General features: G+C 41.8%; 1 protein-coding gene across 2 annotated transcripts in view; it reads right to left on the bottom strand.

Annotated features, from left to right (window-relative positions):
* Window positions 1-14,120, bottom strand: part of SP1 (Sp1 transcription factor) — a 55,422-nt gene that overhangs the window by 40,735 nt on the left and 567 nt on the right. For both annotated transcript variants that reach the window (XM_028491315.2, XM_007125762.4), the window contains exons 2-3: window positions 13,304-13,461; window positions 11,484-12,999 (exon numbers count right to left, since the gene is read on the bottom strand). In XM_028491315.2, coding sequence (XP_028347116.1) covers window positions 11,484-12,999; window positions 13,304-13,461 — 1,674 coding nt within the window. The remainder of the gene's footprint in view (window positions 1-11,483; window positions 13,000-13,303; window positions 13,462-14,120) is intronic.

The following is a 14,120-nucleotide window of genomic DNA, read 5'->3' on the forward strand; positions in this document are numbered from 1 at the left end:
GGGGTGGGATAGGGAGGGTGGGAGGGAGGGAGTCGCAAGAGGGAAGAGATATGGGAACATATGTATATGTATAACTGATTCTCTTTGTTATAAAGCAGAAACTAACACACCATTGTAAAGCAAATATACTCCAATAAAGATGTTTAAAAAAAAAAAAAAAAAAGAAATTCCAAAATCACTAAATTAAGTCGGTTCAGACCTAACCAGTTTCTCAATTTTTTACTTTCCTTTTGCGAAAGAAGATCAAAACAAGTGAGTTTACACACACAACCAAAACAACCATTACTTGATAAAACACACAGTTCAGCAGCAATTTTAAAAAGTTTTAGGAGGGCAGACAAATCTTGTGAGCTTTAATAATATTTATAATGTACCATTTTGTGACCTGGGATATGGGTAAAAGAATACCCATTGTATTATTCTTTACACCTGCCTAGATGTCTTAAATTATTTCACAATCATTTTTGAAGTGTTGAGTTTTTTTCTTGGGGTGTGGGGGTGAGATAGGTGAGACAGGAATTAGCTGAGATTACAAAAGGAAGTAAAACAGTGATTGAGTAAAACCAAGTTCTAGAAAGGTAAAAGGGAAAAAATAAAATTGTTTTAATGTACAGAAAACCAAACAACTCAAGAAAATAGACACAGAAAAATGATTCATTGAAACAGAAATTGAGAAACCTAATTATCATTATATGAAGTGTCAACAAAGTGTTCATCAAGGAGAATGTTTTTCTAGCAAACAGTCTGCACCAAGTTCATAACCAGGCCAACGAGAGATGAAGAAACAGAAAATCCACGGGTAATCCTAAAAACCTCTACTGTCAACTACTGTTTTTACTAGAATGGTTTATGAAAGAACAAAGCATACTGGTTGGAATTTACTTCCTTTGGTAGTTGTGGTAGTTCAATAACTACACCAATGGACAAGAAACATAATGGGTGAGAAAGAACATGAAGGTCTAGACACAACAACTTGAAAGAGCTGCCTTCAACTAAATGATTAAAATTCTACTTTTATATCCTTTTTTTTTTTTTTTTTGTGGTACGCGGGCCTCTCACTGCTGTGGTCTCTCCCGCTGCAGAGCACAGGCTCTGGATGCACAGGCTCAGCGGCCACGGCTCATGGGCCCAGCCGCTCCGCGGCACGCAGGATCCTCCCAGACCGGGGCACGAACCCGCGTCCCCTGCATCAGCAGGCGGACTCCCAACCACTGCGCCACCAGGGAAGCCCTAAAATCCTACTTTTAAATGGATGGGAAGATAGAACTTTTATTGAGAGGTGGGCACTAATATGTGTTGAGCACCTATTATGTACTCTCCCATGTTCTCTACCTCATTTAACCCTAATAATCCCATGGGGGTAAATATTAATACCAAATAACTCTCTTTTACAGATAAAGAAACCTCAGCTCATAGAGGATGAAGAACTTCCCCTAAGTCACATAGCCAGTAAGAAGCAAAGTTATGATTTGGATCCTAGTGTATCACTCCCCTGTCCATACTGAGTATCTCATTCAGGACAAACTTTCTTTTTCTTTCACAAAGGATTTTCAATTACTGCTAGTTTCAGAGCTGGAGTTATTTCGTCCAGCTAAACTGTTCAATCTTATACTACACAGGATGTGAGACTTGTTCATCTGCAAAAACAGTATTTAAAACAAAAAACAAACCGCAGTATTTTGGCTTTAAGATCCCACTTACAGTCAGTCATCTATAACTTCCCATCCAGAAGAATACTAACCAAGTAGAAAAACTTTTCCCAACAACTGTTCCCAATCTCCCAACAATTTTGTGGATGTTTATACTGTACTTTCAAAGAGTCATTTCATTTTCCCTCCTAACAGCAGCATAGCAAACAGGAAAAAAAAAAAAAAACAGTACTCTTTAGCGAGTGCCTGTGTTTGTTCATAGTACCAACATCTCATGGGAGGCTGGGAATAGAAATGGGGGTGGTGTGGAGGTGGTATAAGAAAACAGGAGACATGACACAATATGACTCATTTACAAACAGAACCATTCATGTGCAGCAGTAGCTTTCATTTTCAGCCTCCATTTCAGGTTTCAGAAGGCAGCTGCATGGGCCTGATGGTGGTTTTGAACCAGAACTAGAAAAGCCTCAGAACTTGACTTCTGAACAGAAGCTCATGTTTTCCAAACATAACCTTTATATTTTTGTTTCCTCTAGGTACAAATATTGTAGAGCATGCTGAGCACAATGCCAGGTATCTCCAAACCATCCGCTACTGTGGTCCTGGGATACCTTGCTTTTATGAGGGGGTCTTCAGATGATGCAACATTAGTAGTCCTTCAGTAACATTCTCATTAAGAGAACCATTCTGGACAATACTATCTATAATATTGAGGCTTAATGGAGCTAAACAAAATGAAAAGTTTGTTGTAAGTTTAATGCTTAGCTTTTTGGAAAGGGACCAATTTCTTGGGTGGTACCACTTTTAAACAGCACCAAACTCCTTTGCAAGCAAAGCTATGATTAAAACCAAACAGTCAAAAAAAACAAAAAACAAAAAACCAAACAGTCCATGGAGGAAAAATTTTCAATACTAAAAAAGAAGTACGGGAAATGAAAGTGCCTATTTCATGTAACCCCTATTACATGTGCCCATTTCTTAAAGTTTAAACGCCTATTCCTTAAATTTTTATGGTAAAACCCATCTAGATAACGTAACATGATAATATTTTATAATGTCTCCATTCTGGTTATTGCAATAAAATTTTAAGACTTAAGTCAATTATTCATCAGAATGTTTTCAGGAATAAATCAAAGAAACATCAGTAATTTAAGTCTGGATGCATCTGAATTTCACATTTCAGTTAAAAATAGTACAATGTGGGGACTTCCCTGGTGGCGCAGTGGTTGAGAATCCACCTGCTAATGTAGGGGACACAGGTTCAAGCCCTGGTCCAGGAAGATCCCACATGCTGCGGAGCAACTAAGCCAATGCGCTACAACTACCGAGCCTGCGCTCTAGAGCCTGCGTGCCACAACTACTGAAGCTCACGTGCCTAAAGCCCGTGCTCTGCAACAAGAGAAGCCTGCGCATGGCAACGAAGAGTAGCCCCCGCTCGGGCAACCAGAGAAAGCTCGCGTGTAGCAGCAAAGACCCAACACAGCCAAAAATAATAAATAAATTAAATAAATATGAAAAAGAAATGCATAATAGACGACCCTTCACAATCCAGCCCCAATTTCCCTTTAAAAAAAAAACAACAACATTGTACCTACTGTATTAAAAAAATTTGGGCTTCCCTGGTGGCGCAGTGGTTGAGAGTCCGCCTGCCAAGAGGTCGAAGAAAGCCAAATGGCCATCACAGATGAAGGGATAAAGAAAATGTAGTATATACATACAATGGAATATTATTCAGCATTAAAAAGGAAGGAAATCCTGTCACATGCTACAATATGGATGAGCTTACAAGACATTATGCTAGATGAAATAAGCTTGTCTCAAAAAGACAAATACCCTATGATTCCACTTACATGAGATATCTAAAGTAGTCAAATTCATAGAACTACAAAGTAGAATAATGGCTGTAAGGGGCTGGGAAGAGGGGGAAATAGGATTTTAATAGGTATAGATAGTGTTTCAGTTTTGTAAGATGAAAAAGTTTTGGAGATCTGTGGCATAACAATGTGAATATACTTAATATCACTGAACTGTACACTTAAAAATGGTTAAGATGGGGCTTCCCTGGTGGCGCAGTGGTTGAGGGTCCGCCTGCCGATGCAGGGGACACGGGTTCGTGCCCTGGTCTGGGAAGATCCCACATGCCGCGGAGCGGCTAGGCCCGTGAGCCATGGCCGCTGAGCCTGTGCGTCCGGAGCCTGTGCTTCGCAACGGGAGAGGCCCCAATAGGGAGAGGCCCCAATAGTGCGAGGCCCGCGTACCACAAAAAAAAAAAAAAAAAAAAAAGGTTAAGATGGTACATTTTATGTTATGTGGTTTTAACCACAATTAAAAATAATTATTTAAAAATATCTATATTACTTTTCATAGTTTTTTGTTTTAATCAATTTTTCCTAAAACTACATAAATGCTAGGGATTTAACAGCAACCAAGCAAGAATATCATTAAGTACAACACAATATATACACAAATCTCTTTCCTCTTTCCATGCATCTTCTTTTACAAACTTGAGCCAAAATTATAAGTAAAAGTAAAGACAATTAAGTATTAAAGGACATGACAGCATTTTTAGTTATTTATTTTTATTTATTTATTTATTTATTTGCGGTACGCGGGCTTCTCACTGCTGTGGCCTCTCCTGTTTTGGAGCACAGGCTCCGGACGCACATGCTCAGCGGCCATGGCTCACGGGCCCAGCCACTCGGTGGCACGTGGGATCTTCCCGGACCGGGGCACGAACCCGTGTCCCCTGCATCGGCAGGCGGACTCTCAACCACTGCGCCACCAGGGAAGCCCTATTTATTTATTTTATTTTTGGCTGCGTTGGGTCTTTGTTGCTGTGCATGGGCTTTTCTCTAGTTGCGGTGAGCGGGGGCTACTCTTCATTGCGGTGCATGGGCTTCTCATTGCGGTGGCTTCTCTTGTTGCGGAGCACGGGCTCTGGGCATGTGGGCTCAGTAGTTGTGTCTCGCAGGCTCTAGAGTGCAGGCTCAGCAGTTGTGGCGCACAGGCTTAGTTGCTCCGCGGCATGTGGGATCTTCCCGGACCAGGGCTTGAACTGTGTCCCCTGAGCTGGAAGGCGGATTCTCAACCACTGCGCCACCAGGGAAGTCCATGACAGCATTTTTAATTAAAAATAAATAACCTGGGCTTCCCTGGTGGCGCAGTGGTTGAGAGTCCGCCTGCCGATGCAGGGGACACGGGTTTGTGCCCCAGTCCGGGAAGATCCCACATGCTGTATAGCGGCTGGGCCCGTGAGCCATGGCCGCTGAGCCTGCGTGTCCGGAGCCTGTGCTCTGCAACGGGAGAGGCCACAACAGTGAGCGGCCCGCGTACCGTGAGTGAGTGAGTGAGTAAGTAAAGTAAGTAAGTAAATAAATAAATAAATAAATAAATAACCTGACAATATATAACACAGTACAACAAGGCTATAATATAAATATAAAATACTGTGGGACCCTATTAAAAACTGGTCCCCCCCCCCCCCGACCCCGAAATGCACTAAGTGCAGGTAACTATAACGCGACAGCAACTGTAGCTCCAAGAAGGCCCGGGAACATATCTGTTTCAATGAATTCCAAGAGCCTAACACATCTGACACACAATAAATGCTCAATAAATTTTGCTAAAATTCGGACTTCCCTGGTGGCGCACTGGTTAAGAATCCGCCTGCCAGTGCAGGGGACACGGGTTCGAGCCCTGGTCTGGGAAGATCCCACATGCCGCGGAGCAACTAAGCCTGTGTGCCACAACTACTGAGCGTGCGCTCTACAGCCCACGAGCCACAACTACTGAAGCCCATGCTCTGCAACAAGAGAAGCCACTGCAATGAGAAGCACATGCACCAAAACAAAGAGTAGCCCTCGGTCACCATAACTAGAGAAAGCCCACAGCAACAAAGACCCAACGCAGCCAAAAATAAACAAATAAATTTATTTCAAAAAAAGAGAGAGTAGTAGTGTAGTGGAAAGGATACTGATCTAAAGTCAGAAGACCTCTATCACTCTGTATATTTTGTCAGTGACCTTTGGCAAGTCACTGAATCTTTCTACACCTTAGGTTTCCAAAAGGAGGGTATTGGAGGGACTTCCTTGGTAGCACAGTGGACGGGTTCGAGCCCTGGTCTGGGAAGATCCCACATGCCGCGGAGCAACTAAGCCTGTGTGCCACAACTACTGAGCGTGCGCTCTACAGCCCACGAGCCACAACTACTGAAGCCCATGCTCTGCAACAAGAGAAGCCACTGCAATGAGAAGCACATGCACCAAAACAAAGAGTAGCCCTCGGTCACCATAACTAGAGAAAGCCCACAGCAACAAAGACCCAACGCAGCCAAAAATAAACAAATAAATTTATTTCAAAAAAAGAGAGAGTAGTAGTGTAGTGGAAAGGATACTGATCTAAAGTCAGAAGACCTCTATCACTCTGTATATTTTGTCAGTGACCTTTGGCAAGTCACTGAATCTTTCTACACCTTAGGTTTCCAAAAGGAGGGTATTGGAGGGACTTCCTTGGTAGCACAGTGGATAAGATTCCATGCTCCCAATGCAGGGGGCCTGGGCTCGATCCCTGGTCGGGGAACTAGATCCCACATGCATGCCCCAACTAAGGAGCCCACGAACTGCAGCTAAGGAGCCCGCCTGCTGCAACTAAGACCCAGCACAACCAAATAAGTATATTAAAAAAAAAAAAAAAAAAAAAAAGGAGGGAATTGGAGGGGATCCTCACCCCACTTCTAAGCAATCCAAACAGGGCAAAGTTAATGAAGAACATATGGAATAATCTGAAATGATCCATCTCAATAGCATTTAACCTTACTTAGATTATTTGCAGCAAATATTTGATTTCCTGTGAAAACCGCTTAAGAATTTTTTTTCAGAGATGTAGATTTTTTGTTTTGTTTTTCTTTTGCTTTGGCCTCACCGTGCGGCTTGCAGGATCTCAGTTCCCTGACCAGAGACTGAACCCAGGCCCATAGCAGTGAAAAGAGCCGAGTCCTAACCACTGGACCACCAGGGAATTCCTTCAGAGATGTAGATTTTTAACTGAGTTCTCTCTTGTAAAGGGCAAGTCTTTGTCTTGACCTGGGTATTTAATATTTTAACCCCTTCTTTGAAATCATTTAATTATTATTTATTTTGCACACAGATATAGGGTGAGAAGGGGAATTCATAGTAAATTAGACAGGCACGCCCAACGTGTCAAACAAGTTATACTATGCAGTTTCCATAAGCCACTCAGAGTTTAAAACACACTGGAGTGAGGGACTTCCCTGGCGGTCCAGTGGTTAAGACTCCATGCTCCCAGTGCAGGGGGCCCAAGTTTGATCTCTGGTCAGGGAACTAGATCCCGCATACATGCTGTAACTAAAGATCCTGCACACCACAACAGAGATCCCGCGTGCCGCAACTAAGACCAGGAGCAGCCAAATAAATAAACGAATATTTTTTAAATAAATAAATAATTAAAATTTTAAAACACTGGAAGGAAAAGTATAAATCCAAATTACAGCCCAGATTTGCAATCAACTCTGAAGAAAAAAACTTTCTTCAGAAACTTTTTCAGGGTCTTTTAAGGGGACCAATTCTTAAAACCTAGAATAGTATTAACAATGTAGTCATAGTGTGGCATATACCTTTTAAATAATGCTTCAGAACACTAGGGCCTGTATGCTAAACGTTACAGAAAGGGATAGTACTATTGTGATATCCCTTCTGTATGAAATATGAATAATATGCCTGTTTTTCAATTAAACAGCAAATTGAAAAATTTCAACTAATTATTATCTATCAATGTTTACAGACACCCAGTCAGTAACTTACAAAGCGTTATGCAATAAAGCTTTTCTACAGATGTTCATCTTACATTTAAAACATTTTCAAGGAGGGAAAACAAAACAATCAGAAGCAAGGAATGAGCAGAACTAAATTTTTAGTGCCAACATTTATATGCTACTTTACAAAGTAGAACAATTAAAGGGAAAGGGAGATATGAGAAGAGATACTAAATTTTTCTGAAACACTAGGCACCCTTGTGCTCGTTATTTAATTAAGAACTAAAATGGCCACATTACACAATGCAACAGGATTTAACAATGACGTCATTGACAGAAAGCCACTGGAATGAATAAATAGGAGCAATTGAAAAGGTCTCAAGACTGCCTTCTCAGTCTTTTCAAATCAATCAAGGCACCTAGGTTTTAAAGGAGACCTTTTCTACTTAAACTGAACTCGTTTAAAAAGCACTTAAAAAATCACACTAAGAATCAAATATAATATTAGATACAACAAATGATGCAGAAACATTTTATATTTGATAAAAGTATATTATTTTAAAATAGAAAATTCTCTTGTATGACCTTTTGCACTTGAATGTTAATTTTGAACACATTTAAATCATCTAAACCTACTTATCACTAATGTTCAAATGAACTAGTCTAAAATACAACTCTCTTAACAAATTAGGTCTCAGCAATCTGACCCCAAGTTTAGCGACACTTGGCAAACCAACTCTGGTATCGCATTCAACTTAACTTCTAAGAGGAGACATTTTCCTGACCCCGATAAAACTGAGCAGATGTGAAATTTTTATTTTTAGTGCCTGAAATTTGCTTCTTGAGTGAATTATAGCCATCAAGGAAATGTGCTCTTTTCTCTTGCCAGAGCCCATCCCTGCACTCTTTATTAGGCAGAACTCCCACAAAGTCATCCAAACTAAGTCTTTCAAAACCAGACCCCTCCTCAACCTGGGGGGAAGAGTTTTCTGGATTTAGCAGTGGCTGAGAAAAAATCTGCAGCTTTAAGCTTAAAAAAAAAAAAAAAAAAACAGAAAACAAGATCTATGAGCATATGACAACAAAATGAAAGGGAAAAGGGTGCTGATAAAGGGGAAAGGGTGTTGATTAAAAAAAAAAAAAAAGCTTTTAACTTAAAAAACAACAAAAACTAAGAGCCCGTAGATCATTTCACTGTCTGGAAACTAAACTCAGTTTACTGGGTGGTCCCTTCTTCACTACCACCCACCAGGGGCAGAGCTGTGAAAAACAGGAATACAGAGATGGCAGGCTTATTTGGTTCTAAGTTTGTGCCTTTGCCTGTATATTCAAGCAAACAAACATAGTGAAAGTCAAAATGAGAGCTTAGAAGATTTTTAAACGTTACTTTTTAAAAATAATAAATGTGGGAATTCCCTGGCAGTCCAGTGGTTGGGACTCCTTGCCTCCACTGCCGGGGGCGGGGGTGGGGTGGGAATGGGTTCCTTAGATCCCTGGTCGGGTAACTAGGATCCCACAAGCTGTGCAGTGTGGCCAAAAAAAAAAAAAAAAAAAAAAAGAGAAAGAAAAGTAAACATACTAAGCTGCAGTCTTCCACAACCATGTAATAATAATATCTCACTTTGCAGAATGCTATCTACCTACCTCTCTGTATCTTACAACATGATTTCATATCCAAAGCTCTTTCCACTACATCATATTGCCAAGAGGTTGAGTTTTTCTAATAAAATAACTATATACCAGAAAAATCATATCAGAAATAACTATACATGAGACACTTTGTAGCAGCCACACAACAGCTAAGGAGCACTAAGCTTCCAGGAAATGACTTTATTATCTTTCATTAAGGCTGAAGTCAGATCAATTGAAGGGGAAAAAAATGTTGCACAAGTATGACTAACCAGAAAGGAAGAAACATGTATCTTCAGAAACCACTATTAATAAAGCAATCTCAACTCTCACAAAACGGCCTTTCAGAGCCTCATTCTCTCCTTAGTGAATGTCAAACTGCTGCTACCTTACAAAAAGGCATGCATTTTCTAGAGCTCAGAGACCATCAATAACAGCTAGGTCAGTAGTCCTATCTTACGCCATAGTAAATGGCAGACTTCCCTAGAGCATGATTTAGCAATGAAAGTGTCTCAGAACTGTTCCTTAGAGCTGAAGTTATAGACCGTTTAAAAATTGCAAGGATCCAAATTATTACTAACTAGAACAATCTCAGTTTTGCTTTCCTTTGAAGAGCAAAACTGCTGAATACAACAACCTAAGAGCAAAGAGAAAACAAACACACAAATGTAGATTACCCAGAAGGTGTCTAATTTTCCAGGCTGTTGGGTTCAGTTTTTATTAAACTTTTCCCATTTCTACTCCCATAATTTTTAGCCTATAAAACACTTGCCAGCTCTAGAGCCTTACATTTCAAAGAAACAAAAATATCTTTTCCGAAACATTTTAAACAGTCTAAAGGATTTCTCATGTCCCAGGTTAAAACTAACAGGTAATGAATGCCCCAGACTAGAACTAACAGCAAGTAGTCTCATCACTTAAGTGCTTCCCAGTATCTCAAAGTACTCATCTAGAAAATAAGGCAGTTGTATGAGATGATTTTCTCAGGTCCCTTCCAGCTCCTTCTATTCCAAGATCTCCAATTCACTAAGAAAATTACTGTCTGTTAAGGCTCAAAATGTACTAATTTTAAACACACTACAAGACTGTAAGAAAGTAGGGAACTTGAGCAGACCTCCCCAGCACAGATTTTCCTAAACTGCAAGAGGCAGGAAATATGGTTGCCTATTTGTTATCCTCTTACATAAGAACCAGTCTAAACGGAATGAGAACTCTATAATAAAAATAAATAGTTAATAAACCCACACATATTCCAACAGAAGTAGAAGTTCCGTGGTATTAAACTATTTCCCATCATAACTTGTATATACCATACCAGAATATAAAAATGTGTATGTATCCTAATGTGCTTTATTAAAGATTAGCTCCATCACCATGGAATTTAAAATAAGTTCTAAATAAACTAACTTTCACCTTTTTAAATAAATGTTTTAAATTTCAAATTAACCAATACTAGTGAACATAGTTCAAAATAAATAACTGAATAGTCGCATCAACTGATTCAACATACATTCCAATATATACCTCTTCCCTGACGACTCTTTGCCCTTCAAAGTTCTCCTTATTCCCAACTCCTCTCAGCTCCACCTCCCCAATTCCATTCTGGGCCCCACTCCCTTTCTCGCCCCTCCCTTCTCAACCACACACTACTTTCAAAGCAGACTAGGAAGTGGCTCTCTAATCTAGGAAGTATCAGAATCACCTAGGAAGCCTAAGAAACAAAAAATAATTTTTAAAAAAAGAATCACCTATGAAGCTTATTAAAAATACACATAAGTACTTTCAAGGTAAGTAGGAGTTGAAAAAATTAAACCTTGCTTGCTCGGAGGGTACACTCTTCTGGTTAACTAAAGATTAACCAGGGAACTTATTTTGTTGAAAAGTCCTTTGGAATCCATCACTCCTCCCTTGCTTACAGTTCATGAGAAGTATCTGATGATTTAATAACTGCCCTACAAATAGGTTAAGTTTATAATCAATTCCTATCCCGCAGGGGTGAGCCCTCAGGCCAAATAAAGCCCTCAAGGTAAGAATGGTTTTATATTTTTAAAGTGTTGCAAAAACCAAACAAAAAAGTACATGTAACTGAAACCACATGTGGCCCACAAGGCCTAAAATATTTACTGTCTGGCCCTTTACAGAAAAAGTTTGCCGACCCTTGCTCCGTAGCACCAAAGGCACTGAAAGTACAGAGACCCCAGGGACATTGCCCAGAAGGACTCTTTTCTCATCAGATTAACTGAGGGGAAAAAAAAAAAAAAAAAGGTTCCATTAAGTCAGTTCCAAATGACTTAGAATCATTGCTATTTCTCTAATTGACTTGCCCTCAAGAAAGTGGTACCCTCAAAAGGTTCTACTCCCTTCTTTAGACTCAATAGTTTCAGCTGGGATGCTAGGTAGCTCTGGAGAGAAATACAAAAGATTTCAAGTCTTACCTGAGGCATTTGCTATAGCCAAGGGCAGGCTTGGAAGCTGGTGCACCTGGATTCCTGAAGCACCCAATGCACTGAGGTTAATGGTCTGGAGGCCAGGCATGGAGGAGAGTTGAGCAGCATTCACAGTGACTGTGCCGGCAGGGATGGAGGCAGCTGAGGCAATAGGTGTAAGGGTGGTACTGCTGCTGCTGGTCTGCCCCAAGGAAACACCCTGCATTGGGGCCAAGGTGATTGTCTGGGCCTGTGGGTTCTGAACTTGGAGGTTCTGCAGCTGAAGAGTCTGCCAACTGACCTGTCCATTGGGCCCCACTGTTGGTGTCCGGATGATGATAGGGCCAGAGTTTGGAACAGCCTGAAGCTGAAGGTTCTGGAGGGTTTCCTGGGAGATAGCTTGAGTTGTAAAGGTCTGCCCTGACAGTGGGGCTGTTTGGAGGGCCTGGAGGGCCTGTCCCCCTTGAACTAGTTGAGGCTGGATGAGAATTTGTTGTTGTTGCTGCGTCTGCTGGTTTTGCTCTCCCTCTTTTTGTTGACTTGCTTGCAGTGAGCCTCCAGATGTCTGGTTCTGCTGGATGTTCAGAGCATCAGATCCCTGCAGCCCACTGACCCTCTGCGGTGTCTGGCTTTGAGAGTTGGTCCCTGCTGATCCGCTGGTGGTAAAGTTCATAATTCCCATGTTGCTGGTGGTAGTAGTTGTTGAGTAGCTATTGGCATTGGTGAAAAAGGAGCTGGAACTGGCTTGTGATGATACCAAACTGGCAGAACTGATGGCAGTCCCTGAGGTGACAGGCTGTGAGCCACTCTCCTGGGACCCAGAGCTGCTGATCGTGACTGCCTGAGAGCTAGGAGTCAAGGTAGCTGCAGAAACGCTGTTGACAGGTAGCAAGGTAATATTCCCATTCAGGGCCACTGGTACATTGGTCACATACTGAGTCTGTCCTGAGAGTACATTATTAGCCAGGCCTTGGAGGGGGACAGCCTGCTGGAGTAGGTTTGGCATAGCAGCAATGATGTTGCCTCCACTTCCTCGATTTGTGATGATCTGTTGGTTTGCACCTGGTATGATCTGTATCTGACCTGAACCATCCTGCTGCACTTGGGCCCCAGTGGCAGCAAATTGCAGCTGTTGCCCATCAACGGTCTGGAACTGTGGGATTACTTGATACTGAATATTAGGCATCACTCCAGGCAGTCCTGTCAGGACTTGCTGGTTCTGTAGGTTGGAGGTGGCAGCCACAACATACTGCCCACCAGAGACCGTGCGATTCTTGGAAGACTCACTGCCATTGTTGCCATTGGTACTGCTGCCACTCTGTTCCTTCGAGGTAGGGGTAGCCCCAGAGGAGGAAGAGATGATCTGCCAGCCATTGGCACCCTGGGAAAGTTGTGTGGCTGTGAGGTCAAGCTCACCTGTGCCCCCTGACTGGCTTGGGCCCTGGGAGTTGTTGCTGTTTTCATTGGGTGACTCAATTCTGCTGCAAGTTGCTGCCAGCAGGGCCAAAGGGGATGGCTGGGATTCCTGGCCAGAAATAAAGGAGAGGAAAGGAGTTACTTTAGTGACACCCATCTGCCAGCCCAGGGGGTAGTACACAAAATAAACAGCAAAACAGTGCAAAGAAGAAAAAAAAAAAAAGCTGACTTATCTATATTGCTGAAATTCTCATTTTGGGGGATCTCCAAGCTACTTGTCTCTCTGTGCTTACTTCCCTATCTACAAAAGTTCAGCACTTTCTTAAAAATTTTCCTATGAAAAGTAAGACAATCATCTACCAATATTGACATCCCCTCAACACCTTCCCCACTCTGTCCAGATCATCACTTACCTGCCCTCCTCCTCCTCCACTGCTGCTGCTACTGCCTGTGCTGCTGCTTCGAGCCTGAGAAAAGGCACCACCACCATTACCACTGCCCCCATTATTGCCACCAACTCCTTTTTCAATCTTCACCACAGCTGTCATTTCATCCATGGAGTGATCTTGGTCTAAAAAGAATTTAAAAATAACTTAAAGTTGGAGAAAGGAAACGGGTAAAGTGAGGAAGGGTAAAGGAGGCTGTGATGAAACAGAAATGACTAACAGGAAGGTGAAAGGCGCCGGTATTAAGAAAAAAAAAAAAAAAAAAAGAATTGGGAGAGAAGGAACAGTTGTAGGACCAGTAGGATGTGAACTAGGCTAGGTGGTGCCAAAACTGGACCTCAACTCTCCCTTGCACAAAATTAAACTCAGAAAACACTGACAAGGTGCTTTTGATATAGGAAATGTGAAGGTCGGTGGGCATGTTGAAAGAATTTAAAAGTATCCTGGGGAAAAAAAGGATAGGTAAGGCACAAAACAACATGTGGGTGGATGGAAAGCTTGCTAAAAGTAGGGTCAAAGGAGATAGAGAAAAAGAAAAATTCAAGTGTAAAAAGTAACAAAAGGAAAGGAAGAGAAAGGAGAAAAGAACAGATACAAAGTTTGAGTGAGGAAACATCTGTGAATACTAGTAAGGGGCTAAAGAGGTCCAGGGGTTAGAAATCAGGCGTTTCGGGGCGGCTACAGGGCGGGCCCTAGAGTGAAAGGGCGGTTTCGGGGTGAGGGGCGTGGAAAGGGCGGGACGGTAGGGGGGGAGGGGTAATTTGCGGGGGGGAGGGGTAACCTA

Source organism: Physeter macrocephalus, chromosome 6, assembly GCF_002837175.3.
Source record: "Physeter macrocephalus isolate SW-GA chromosome 6, ASM283717v5, whole genome shotgun sequence".
NCBI classification, from domain to species: Eukaryota; Metazoa; Chordata; class Mammalia; order Artiodactyla; family Physeteridae; genus Physeter; species Physeter macrocephalus.